The 13697-nt window shown below is 27.5% G+C and overlaps 2 protein-coding genes across 2 annotated transcripts; one reads left to right on the forward strand and one right to left on the reverse strand.

The window, feature by feature from the left end:
- Window positions 1-7099: 7099 nt before the first annotated feature.
- LOC108826283 (alpha carbonic anhydrase 2-like) lies at window positions 7100-9054 on the forward strand. The gene is made up of 7 exons (XM_018599670.2): window positions 7100-7244; window positions 7344-7561; window positions 7847-7953; window positions 8229-8331; window positions 8429-8593; window positions 8730-8783; window positions 8881-9054. Exons 1-7 carry the CDS (start codon window positions 7154-7156, stop codon window positions 8956-8958), a joined length of 816 nt encoding a protein of 271 aa, XP_018455172.1. The 5' UTR covers window positions 7100-7153; the 3' UTR covers window positions 8959-9054.
- Window positions 9055-12782: 3728 nt separating this feature from the next.
- Window positions 12783-13697, reverse strand: LOC108824047 (mitochondrial import inner membrane translocase subunit TIM9). Its single transcript, XM_018597375.2, has 2 exons — window positions 13533-13697; window positions 12783-13185 (listed from the first exon to the last, which is right to left on the reverse strand). Exons 1-2 carry the CDS (start codon window positions 13625-13627, stop codon window positions 12999-13001), a joined length of 282 nt encoding a protein of 93 aa, XP_018452877.1. The 5' UTR covers window positions 13628-13697; the 3' UTR covers window positions 12783-12998.

The following is a 13697-nucleotide window of genomic DNA, read 5'->3' on the forward strand; positions in this document are numbered from 1 at the left end:
AAAATAATAAATTTTAAACTAAGTTTATGATTAATATTAGCTCTAATTTGATTTTTTTTATTTAGTTATGTTAATATATATTTATTGGTTTTAAATTTTAGTGCTGTGATATATATAAGGTTTAAAGTACGAGGTTTAGATTGAACCAAAAAAAAGTATGCGGTTTAGGATTTAATATTAAATTTGAGACTAGTTTTTTTGAAAAGAGTAAATTTGAAAGTGTATTTTTAAAATTTAGTGTTCAACTTTGAAAATATTAGATTTAGTGTTTAGATTTATGATTTGAGGTTTAAAGTTTATGTATAGAGTTTAGGATTTGGAGTATAATGTTTGAGATTTAGATTTAAAATTTGAGATTAGATCTTTAATATGGTTAAATTTTGAGTTTAAATTTAATATTTGAGATTATAATATGAAAATATTAGAGTTTTAACTTTAACGTTCGCCACGTAGCTCTCACGTTAAAAGTTAGAGTGGTTAATATCTATATTACCCTTAATGAATAAAATATATAATTAAGGTAAAAATAAAAACGAAAATTACTTTATTTAATTATATAATTGATTAAAATTAGTAATAGTAAGATTTATCCAAAATCTAAAAATATTTTAAAATATAAATATAATTCATATATGTATGGTGTGTTGTTATCTGAATTTTTTAAAATAAAGTTGAAAACATAAAGTATATAACTAAATATAATTAAATGATATTATTAATTTTATTTAATTGAAAAGAGAATAAGTGACTAAAAATATATATAATTAAGCTAAAAATAAAAACGAAAATTAATTTATTTGATTAATAATTGATTAAAATTAATAATAGTAAGATTTATCCAAAATCTAAAAATATTTTAACCAAAATAATAATATTGATAATTTTTTTAAAAATAAGATAATTCTCATATATTGTGTTGTTATCTTAAAATATTTTTTAATTATAAAATTTAAAAATTAGGTATAAAACAATTTATAATAATTAAGTGGTTAAAATCAATTTTGATTTTTATTAATATTATTATTTTTTTAAATAAGATAATTCTTATGAATTTTCTTGTTATACTAAAATATTTTTCAATCATAAAAGTTAAAATAAGATATAAAACAATTTATAATAATTAAGTGGTTAAAGTCAATATTACCTTTAATGAATTTTATATATAATTAATTATATAATTAAAAACGATTTTTAATATTAGAATTTTTTAAATATGATGATTCTTATATATTGTGTTGTTATCTTAAAATTTATTTTTTCAATTATAAAAGATATAAAATAACATATAAACTATTTATAATTAAATATTAACCAACTAAAACCATTTTGTATAAATATATTTTCTAAGATATTTCTATATAATTAAAAACAAATTTATATTAATCAGATTAATTTTTAATAAAATAAGATAACTTATATATTGTGTTGCTATCTTGAAATTATTATTTTTGTTATAAAAGTTAAAAATAAGATATATAACAATTTATTTATATCTTTACTATTATATATGAATTTATTATATAGTTAAAACAAATTTATATTAATAATATTAATTATTTTTAAAAATAAGATAATTCTTATGTATTGTGTTGTTATCTTAAAATAACTATTTCTATTATAAAAGTTAAAAATTAATATATTAAACAATCTATCTATCTAAACTATTATTTGAGAAGTGAATTTGCTTATTTGTGATGCTATTCATAATTTTACATTTACTCATATTTTTTGCTTAATTATTAATATTAATTAATAAATAATTTTAGTGATTTAACCGATAATTGGTCATTATCTTAAAAATAATTAAAATATGCTAAAGATAATATCATAGCTAAACTTATACATATAATTTAGTAATATTAAAGTATTACATATATGTTTATAATTACCCATAAATAATTATAAACTTAGATAAAATTACTTATGTATACTATTATTATATGTTTAAAATCACTTATAATAATACAAATATCAAAAGCATTGATACAATAATAATTTATTACTATATATAATAATAAATACATATAATAATTTATTATTATATGTTTAAAAGTATAATAGATTTTGATCAAAAAAAATATAATAGATATGTAGCGTTTCGTATATAAAAACAAAATTGTGACAAAAAGATATATTGTAGATTAGGCACAAAATTATGATTAAACAGTAGCAAAAGGATTTTTTTTTTTTAGATTGACCATGATTTTTAGCTATATTTTAAAATTTAAATTGTCGCTGAATTTTTTTATTTTGTAACAACTTTGTCGTTGTTTTACCACGATTAGAATATCCACATTTTTTTATGTAGTAGCTTTTGCGTCTATTTTGTGGCTATCCAAGATTTTTTTTTTTTTTTTTTTTTTTTTTTTTTTTTTCTATCCAAGATTTTTGTTAGTATGTGGACATAGATTCCCAAATTATGAAGAATTTTTTTATTAACTTTTTTAAAAATGATTGTAGTCTTCAAAATTTCAAATTCGACAGGTCGATGTTAATATTCTGGAAGATTACTTGGTTCTCGGCTCACTCACCTTCCAACTATAAATAAAAGAATTTCAGGCTGTCTCGTACAACATTTTTTTTGGTTATGCGAAAGCTGTTCGTTAAGGTCAATAAGATTATGGAGACTTTTGTAATTATTATTTTATACATCTCTATGATATTCTTTGGCGTGCAAACAACCTAACCAAACATAGTGAAACATGCAGTCTAATATAAATTTGCTACGTACAAACGCGTAATGCTTTGTCAGTGATATTATGTATAATATTTTTTTTTTTTTTTTTTTTTACATAATGTGAGCTTTGAGATTAAACGTAAGTAAGAAAGCCCCAAGGTTGCATTGTATTATCATTCACACGATTTATTATTATTAAACACCAAAGATAGATTATGTATAATATTGTATTATAAAAACAAATTTAAGTGTTGGCAAGAATAAACTCAAGATAATTGGGTTGACAAAAAAAAAACTCAAGATAATTGAATGTACAAAATCATTGAGTTATGAATTGATTTAAGTTTTATCTGTTTAAAAAACGAATCAATAATTAAAATATAATTTATATCTAAATCTGGTAATATGCTGGCATGTCTGAAAGCGATAACATAAAAAACGTTGATATAACAACCGAAAGCCGCTTTGGTGTTTTACTCTCACATTAATAAATGTACTAGAAAATGTGCCTTCTACTCAATATTAGAAAGTGTGCTTGTTACTCAATACTAGAAAATGCGCATTGTTTATTCAACGTTTAAACAAATGATTTCATAAAATTAAAATTCAATTTTTACCAAAAATGAAAACATTCTTTAAATTCAATAGACAAAAAAACGATGAACAAACTGAATTAGATTATGTGTTGCACAACATCCATTGACACATTCAATAACTCGATTGCTTAACTTAAACTAACAAAAATAACAATGACTAACATCTAGGGATGGACATAGAACAAATATTAGCATTATTTTATTATCTATGATTTACTTCATATTTTACAGATATTTAATTTTTGATTTGTTTTACTTCAAAAATACAGATTTTAGGATAACTAGATATTCAAATGTATATGAATATTTACAGATATTTACAAATACTTACGAATATTCCCTCTTTTTGTTTAATATGAATAATCTAGAAAAAATCTATAGAAATTTGCTTTAAAATATTTTGACATGATACAAAAAAAGAAGCAGTGAAAATACATGTTTTCTAAATTTTAAATTAGTTAAAATAATAATAAGACAAAACTTAAGAAAAATCATAGTTGTCATATTTTTTTTTATTTTTTCTTTGATTTTGTGAACATAATTTATTAAATTATATGTTACAATAATAGTTATATAAAACTTATAAATTTAATACTCTAAATTTAATTAAGATACTAGATTTTGACCCGTTCTTAAAAGGACGGGTATATTTTTTCATTTTACATTTAATTTTTTTGAATATATGTGTTTTTCGTCATATTTATGTTTTTTTATTGTATAGTATTTCTTTTAATGATTAATAAGAGGTTTTAATCAATACTATTAAATTTGGAATATGTTCAATTGATATTAGTTGAGTCCAATTTAAAATATACCCGCCCTGATAAAAAACAGGAATATGACCTATTGATATATGTGCGATCCAACTATTTTAATACAATTATTAAAATCTCTTATTAATCATTTTAAAACATATTATACATTGAAAACACACAAATTTAAATAAAAAATTTAAAGGACGGATATATTTTTGTTTTATTTTCAATTTAGAAATTCAGTTTTTATATTTGTGTTTTTACTCATATTTATGTTTTGTATAATTTTTTCGTAAATGATTAATAATTAAAAAATATATATTTTATTAAAATAGCTGGACTACACCAGTATTAATAGGTAGTGATGATGTTTTAACAGAATAGATTGTACCAAATTCTTGTGTAATTATTAAGCAAGCTTATTCTTTACACCAATCCATATTTTATATTATGAAAATGCATTTTTTTTGTTTTGAAAACCTATTTTGTTATTTTAAATACTTTTTATTTCTATAAATTGCAAGTTTTCATATTTTATACTTTATTACATCTATACATTCATTGTTTAGATTTTTACAATTAAAATAACTTTAATTTTATTGAACTTTTTTTGAATTTTTTTTATTGAACTTGCTAAGTGGATTTATATTTGCTTCAGATGTAAATTGTATTGATTAAATGAGGTAGTGAAAAGCTATTCATTATTTTATGGAATATGACATAATTGGTCAATATATATCTCTTTTTCATTATAAATTTAAGATGTTGAACCGGTCTTGTGGTCAAGTGGCAGTGGTCGACGGATCTGGGATGCTAACACGTTTCATGTTCGATCCTGCTCTTATGCGAAACTAAGTCACATTGCTTTATTCATCTAACGCGGATATGAGTATATGCTTTAGGACCCATTTGAATGCGAAGGAGTTCATCCCGAAATTAACGGCTCTCCTGAATTCAACCAAATTAAATAAAATTTTAGCAAATCAAAATCCAAAATGTTCGTATTTTCAAAAAGAAAAATAGAAAAGTCAAAGCATTAAAAAGCCACTTGATTTCTTTTAATTTAACCAACTGTAATTTTTTCATGCTGTTCTTCTTTCTCTCCCTCTAAAACCTAATTCAGCCGCTCTTTTCAAAAAAAAATTTCATAGTTCTTAAATTTATATAGCAAACCACAAACACTTAAGAATAAATAGGATTTTACACAAACTAATACTATACGTAATATTTTCAACTTTCTGCGTTTTAGACTGAGCAGAAAGAAGTCACGACGAACCACCTCCGTCAAAGATCTCTACACAGAATAAAATATATGTTTTACAGAATCTGTGTTGGTTAATCATAAAACATAAAATGAAATAAATAAATTATAAATTATCATAGACAGAGTTATGGGTTCCTAAAATATAGGAAATAAAGAAGAGGTTACAAACTTACAATATAAGTAATATTAGATTTAGCTGCAGTTATAAAATAGTTGGTTTATTTTTTAAAGTAAGTTATAGTTGTTGGACTAAACCTAGATCAATAGGGCATACTTCAACTTTAATAGTATTAACTAAATTCTGACCCGCTCTTTCAAGAGCGGGTATATATTTTTTTTTGAGAAATTTAATTTTAATATTTGTGTTATTTTTTGTCATCATATTTGTGTTTAATATTAATGTAATTTAATATAATTTTTGGTAACTGTATTAAATATATCAAATTACATAATTATACACTTAAGTTATATGTATTCCAGAAATTATTTTTAAATTTTATTCCTAAAGTTTATATTTTATATTTTTAGTAGTTATCTAACATAATTAAATAATATGTGTACCAAAAACCCCAACTTAGAATCATCCCAAAAATCAAAGTCTCATACTCTATTAGATCTGGTATATACTCGAAATATATTCGAAACAGTTCTTAAAGTGTTATATCCGAAAATCAATATTAAATCTAACATGCACCGAAAACCAAACAAAATTGTTAAAAATATTTGAAAAAATAATTTGTAATATATGTATATATATGTGTGTGTAAATTGATTAATATGGTATTCACTAATTTTACGTAAATCACATTTAATAAATATTTTTAATTGAATAACTTATTTAAAACCCATTAAACTAAAACCCGTAAGAATATATTTATATATAATACTTCCATAATAAAAATATCAAATCAATATTAAAAATATACTCAGAATTTAAATTAGATGTTGACCATGTAATTGGATATCGAATTGAAGATGACAGAAACCTTAAGTATATATCAGAGAGAAAACGGTGGTTACATCCATTTTTATAATGTTTGTAATTAATTCGATGCAATGGTGCGTGCGATTATTACGCTGAAGTAAACATAATTCGATTGGCCCAGCCCTATTATTATGCTGAGTGGTAGTTATATCCGTGATATATAATTATATATGCAGTTAGTATTTTTTAAGTATAGATAGTTGAAAATAATTAGTTGGACACAACCTGATATCAACTGGTCACACTGAAAAATTAATAGAATAGATACATTGATTTATATATCTACTAGAGCGGAGTGAATATTTTCTTACTAAAATTTTAGTATTTGAGATTTTTTTTTGTTTATAACGGATATTAATTTTTAATTTTTAATTTGTTTGGAAAGTTTACAAATATCCGAAAGAAAAAAAATCAAATAAAAACAAATAAAAAATCAAATCAAATCAAATTTAAAAGATAAATGTCAGAGATGGTTCTCTGCATTAACTTGCTCAGTTCATAAAAGAAAAAAGAAAAAAGAAATCATGTTAACAAATTGGATAAATGATTAAAGAAAAAAGTTATAAAAACGTATATAAAAGGTGATGTCTAGCTGGACAGATAAAAATAATGTGAAAGAGGAACGTACGCATATTTTTAGCAAGGTCCAAAGTTGTCGTCACGATTGGAACAAAAATCATTTAAAAACTAAAGAGGAAAAAACTTGACGACCAACGTGACGTTTGACATGCAAGACTAATCATTAAAATCCTAATGCACGTATTATCTCACCCACTATATATTATGCTTCCAAGTTGGCATCTTAGATTAAAAACAACTGATCCAACTCATCTCTCTCGGACATCTATCTCCGCTTTCTCTCTTTGAAAAACAAAGATGGATAAATCATCAATCCAATGCTTCTTATTCATACTTCTTACCATCATCGCCACCATAATTTCATGTTCGAATGCGCAAAGAGAAGTTGGTAAGCTATATACATTTGATCCTGGTTCATTGTACTCCTTACTAGTTTATTTTCTATTTTCAAAGTTGTTAACTACGTTTGATGGTTTGATGTATGTAGAGGATGAAAGTGAATTTACCTACGAGCGGAATCAAGAGAACGGGCCAGAAAAATGGGGGAAACTGAAGCCGGAATGGAAAATGTGCGGAAAAGGAGAGATGCAATCTCCAATTGATCTTATGCACAAAAGAGTTAGAATTGTTTCACATCTGGGAAGGCTTACTAGAAACTACAAACCTTCCAATGCCTCTCTCAGAAATAGAGGCCATGACATGATGGTATTATTACACATTTATAGATCACTCATTTTTTGTAGAACCTTATTATTGTCTAAAACTCGGACTAATCCCAAAGATCTGTTGAAAGTCATGTATTTTTTGCTATTTAACACGTCTACAGTGGAACCACATTAATTTTCGTAGATGGTGGAACTTGATCCCTATCATGGATCCATATGACGAGTCAACCATATTCTTATTTTACAGAAAACAGAAACTACAACCTCGGTTCCTCGTTTTTAAATTGCATAACTTTTATATATTGTCCTATTTGTTTTGTGGCAGGTGAGATTTGAAGAAGGGTCAAGTAGTATTAAGATCAATAATATTGAATATCAACTCCATCAGCTTCATTGGCATTCTCCCTCTGAGCATACGATCAATGGGAGAAAGTATGCAACATTCTAAAGCACATATATAATTAGTAAAAGAGGGAAACATAGTATTTTAAAATACATTTTCTAATTCTTTTAATTTACATATATATATGAAGATTTATATAAAATTTATTTTGTTTCAACTTTTATATTAATTGATTTAAGCTAGAATTAGATTGTGGCCACGTTTATAGCTAGAGGCCTTAAGCGATCTTTAGGGGGGGGGAAACTAAAGGTTTACAAACGACATTTGAAGACTTAAGTTTATCTGTTTATCTTAAATATGGTAGGTTTGCTCTGGAACTGCATATGGTTCACGAAAGCTTAAACGGAAGATTGGCTGTAATCACAGTACTTTACAAAATCGGAAGGCCAGACTCTTTTCTCAGCTTGGTATAAATCTATCCATAACTGTGACCAATTAAACATTTGAGTTTCTAAATAACAATTATTACAACCAATTTTCACTAACTGTGTTTTTTCTGGTTAGTTGGAAAATAAATTGTCGACAATGACAGACCCCAATGAAGAAAAAAATATAGGAATGATTGATCCCAGGGGAATCAAGTTTGGAAGCAGAAAATATTATCGATATATTGGATCACTTACCATTCCTCCTTGTACCCAAAATGTTATTTGGACCGTCGTTAAAAAGGTACAAATACAATTTTATATATTAACTCTTATTTTCCAAGTTATTGTTGCTTTTGTTTTTATCATGAATTTTTCCTTAAGTTCATGACCATTTACATTATATCCAATCGTTTATACTGATTTGTGTGATTTTTTAGGTAAAGACTGTGGCGAGAAACCAAGTGAAACTACTCCGAGTGGCTGTTCACGATGTAAGTTTTATTTAAATAAATGTATTTTTTGAATTAAGTACAACATAAACGAGTTTTACAAATGTTTACTAATGTGTGTTCGCAAAATGATTTGCAGCATTCAAATACAAACGCAAGGCCGGTTCAACCTACAAATATGCGCGTGGTCAAATTAAACATACCAAAATCTTGCTGAAGCAGATACAAATATAAAATCAGTTTTATCACTTTGTTTTACAACGAACAGTGTAATAATAATATTGTCATAAATAAGGGATGTGTTTCATGAGTATATTTGGTGTCCCACCATCCCCTTCTGTTATTATCACGACCTTCGACCCAATCTTCAAGTTTTAAATGACTATTCTCAAAGAATGTGTAGTGCATTAATCTGGATTAATACTGTCACATTCCTTTGGTATAGTAAAACATATGTAGGAAAGTTGCTCTAACATCTTAGTTCGTGAGAATTGATTTGATTACTTATATCACCGAAATTGATTTATTTTTTAGTCACACATTAATTTAAAATTTTGAAAGTTAAATATGCTTAAACTAGAGTAGTGAAACGATAAATGACCTATTATGAAATGATTCATGATACTGTACTAATGATGTGGAAACACAGAAAAAAAATTATGTGATGCTTGCATGAACAATAAACAAGATTTTCTAGCCTCCGAAAAACTAATGCACTACCCGTCGCAGAGAATAGAGCCCACGAACCGAGTGAGCAGATGTGGAAGGTCCAATGGACAGTTGGGATTTTACAAGTTATATCAAAGCCGAACCTAGACGAATGTGGATTCAGTAAGGGCTCACACTAACATGGATAATGATCATGGAGAGCAACATGACGTTGTATTTTTTGAGAGAAAATGAATGTTTAAGAAAATTGATTTGGCTATCTATCTTATCAAAGTTGATTTACATTTCCGGTCACATATTCATTTAGAACTCTAAAGTTAAGCGTATATGATCTGGAGTAGTGAAAAGGTAGATGACCTATTGGGAAGTGATTTGTGATACCGTACGAATGAGATTAAAACACGAAAAAATCATGTAATGATTGCATAGTTTGTAAATAAGACCTTTTGTAACATTTTTTTGTAACATCTAAAAGTTAATAAGACTTTAAAACCTCTAAAAAGTTAATACACCAACTGTTGCGTAATAAAAGTTCACAAGTCGAGTGGACGAGTGGAAGATCCATTAATTGTGGAAGATCGAACGATACATTTACAAAACAGTCACGGTCATGTCAATTAACGATATGCTATATACAGCGTCGGGCCGTAGCGTAAGCTACATAAGAGCACTATTATCGCAAAGGTGGCTTAAGTGAGATTGTTTAAATTTTTTATTATTATTATTATTTTTTGGTTTTTAAAAATAAAAATAAATAAAATAGATCAAACGCGGGCCGCCACATGTCAATGGGGCCCGCGAAAAACACAAACAATGCCGCTTGTTGGTATTTAATCAGGCGTCGTTGTTTCCCTTTTCTTCTCGTTCTCCCTCTTTTTCTTCTTTTTTTAATCATAAGCCACCCTTTACACAACCCCGTTAATGGTGCTCTAAGCGGTTGATTAGGGGCCGTCATACAATTTTTTTACGACATTTGGACCGGTGCTGGCTATATATTGCTATAGTAAATACACAATTGTGGATGTCTATAACGAATTAGCTATGGATTAGCGGCTGAAATATCTTTGTAATTAATTTGCGTCCAAATACCACAATCAGTTTGTTACAAAATTGTTATACTAATCAGTTATATTATAGTTCCAAATTATCAAAAGACAATGTATTTGGAAGTTCATATCTTAAGTTCCACCTACTAAACAGTTCGTTTTTCTTTCATTTCCAGTCTCTTAAAACTCAGGATCCTCATTCCTCTTCATTAACCCTATAAATATATATGATCAATATTCTATATATATTTACTACCACTCCTCCAAATGTGGTGTGGTGTATCTGTTTCTCAAAACAGTTTTTGATTTTTCTTACAAATGTATAAATGTTCAAATTTCCCCATTGCATGCATTAATAAACTATTCTGAATTGTTTCAAACTATATATGCTAAACTACGTTCAGAATGGCAATAAGTGGTAGACTTGAACATCGATTACGATTTTAATCCACATTTTCTAGCAATTATTGACAGTTTTTTTCACACATCATATTGATAAGAAAAATTAATCAAGTGGACTGTCTACTGGTAATTTTTTAGGACTCGGCATATATCCATGTGTTGGTATTAAGTTGGATTCCCAATGAATTATCAATACTTGACTATTTTAGATTTTGTGTTTTAGTCTAAGTGGTTAATATGAAGACCTAATAAACAATCGGTTCACTTTCTAACATTAGCAAAAGGGATACTGAACTTGGATCATGCATTATAGTATGTTTTTTGATTAGTCTACTCTATATCACTAAATATGCTCCTTTCTGTGATATGACATATCAACAAAAAAAAAAGATATGAAAAAAAATTGCGAAGACAAAAATTTAAAAAGTTTATTTGTGAAATGACAATGGATAAAAAACTTTTAAAGGTACTAAAATATGGAAAATACAAATAAAAGTTATTATCTAAATTTAATATAATTAATAAAATAAATAATAAGATATTTGGAAACATTCCAAATACTTATTTTCATCATTCTTTTTTGGTTGGAAAAAATTCGTCTTCAAATTTTAATCATGGTTTTCAATTCCAAAACATCTTCTAAAAAAATTCATCCTTGAATTTTCAATCGTGTTTTTGGAACCAGAATTGTATGGAACCAAGGTCGAAACGATTGAGAACAATCAGACATTCAAAATATAAACCTGCATTAGTTTTGAACCAGAATTTATATGCCTTTTGAAGTTTCTTATTGTGCTTAACTTATCCAAAAGAAAGTGTAGCCGTCAAAAGAGAAAAAGAGACTTTTTCTAGTCTCAAGCCGATAGCCGGAGGTTTTTATAGTTCTGTCATCGGCTTGTTTGATTCATTTTTGCTTCTCTTTCTTTGATTTGATTTACTTCTGGTAACTTAGTTTATTTGATTGTCAAATTATTTTAAATCTGACAAAAAAAATATTGTTTTGTTGTATGATTTTTGCAATGGATTTGGAAAAATAAAAAATTTGGTTAAACTGAACCATTTAGAAAAAGTAATTGACATATCTACTACGGATGGTGGCTATAAATCTTACCGCCTTCAATTGTTAATGGTTTTTTATGTGATGATGATGGATTTTTTTGCTGCAAACAATGTTTACTTCATAAGGCAGCATCAAATTCTTGAAACGAAAATCTCTTTCTATGTTATTATCAATAAATCAATATAAACTATAAAGAGTTGTTTTGTCTTGGTATCTATTATTGGAGTATTAAAAAGAAAGTAACGATCGTGGTTTTAAATTAATATGAAAATTATCTTAAAATTTTAATATAAAAAATCTTTAGTCCTTCCTACTGGTCTATGCATTTTTTACATTCATTTTGCTAGTTCTTATTGTTTAAAACTATTTGACTAAAATGCTTAATGATACAATCAAGCTTTTATAAAAAAAATTACCAAAAGACAACACTAAACTCGAGATTAAACAACAAGACTACTAGAAGAACTTAAGGGATACTACGTATATATATAAAGACAAAGACAAGTGCAGGAAGCAGATACCCAACCCCAAGAAGATAGCGTACGCACTAAAGAACTCGCCATAACCAGCATCATTAGGAATGACTCCACATGAAGAAGCGCAAGCAGAGACGGTACTGAAGAAATGCCGAGCCCATCAACGAGACTAAAATTATTTATCCCCAAGAAGAACAGCCCTCCAGTCTCAACGAAGAATGCAGAACCATGGCACAAAACCAGAGAGAGAGAGACAGTAGCATCAAACCCGCTCAAAGTCACAGCAACCACCAATTCCAAGCAACGAGAAGGACCCAAAAGCAAACAAGTGAAAGACAAACATAGTACAAACAAAAGCCAACATAATCCAATTGTTTGGTCACTAGAATACCGATATGAAATGATTATTCATAGACCCTTCTGAAATACAAATCATATCCAATATTAAAAATCAGACGCAAAATAACTTCAAAATACACGAGTATCATTCTCAAAGAACAGAGTATTGAGCAGTTGTCTGAACCACTAAAAAACCGGTTTATTCAGGGATCCAACACATAAACCGGACTAAAAAAAAAACAAAACCAACACAAGTAGAGAGACTTCAGTCTTGAGTTGGTGCGTTCTGATTGAGCTCACCAAAACGCTGACCTACACGCATCGTGTGCTTGAGGAACTTCTCGGCGCACCGTAAGACACAAGTCTCCTCTTGTTTCTGCAGAGTCTTGCGCGTAAACGAATCTACACAGTCCACGAAACACCTCTCCACCAGCGAATTGTACATCCTCAAACTGAGTTTAGAAACAAAAGTTACGGTCAATTAAAACAAGAAGAAACCAATCAAGACACGGATCGATTCTAGCCAATGCATATAATAAGATTGTCGTTCCATTAACGTCCAGAAGCAGCGTGTTGATTTAGCTGCACTGGTTTTAAGGAGATCTTTTTCTTATCAGCTTCAGTTTCAGACAACAAGCTACAGGTTTCAAAGCAGGTTGCGAAATAAGAACCACGTGAAGCTTTCAGACAGCAAAAGAAAAAAAAGACAAAACGGAACAGAACAGAACAATCTCAGCTTTACAGAATCAAGACTATACAGTTTCGATCTAAAAAGAAGAGATGCAGAAGACGAACGAACCTATCACGTAGCTGAAGCTGATCGATCATGGAGGCCATTTTCGCTTGGTCTTCTGCACCAAGACCATCGAGTCCAGCCATCATGCTCGGATCCATTTTTCTTTGAAACTCTTTTTTTCTCTTTCTTGGTCTACTAAAGAAACAGCAGTTCGTCCGTCGCCTCCTT

The sequence above is a fragment of the Raphanus sativus genome, chromosome 9, assembly GCF_000801105.2.
Source record: "Raphanus sativus cultivar WK10039 chromosome 9, ASM80110v3, whole genome shotgun sequence".
NCBI classification, from domain to species: domain Eukaryota; kingdom Viridiplantae; phylum Streptophyta; class Magnoliopsida; order Brassicales; family Brassicaceae; genus Raphanus; species Raphanus sativus.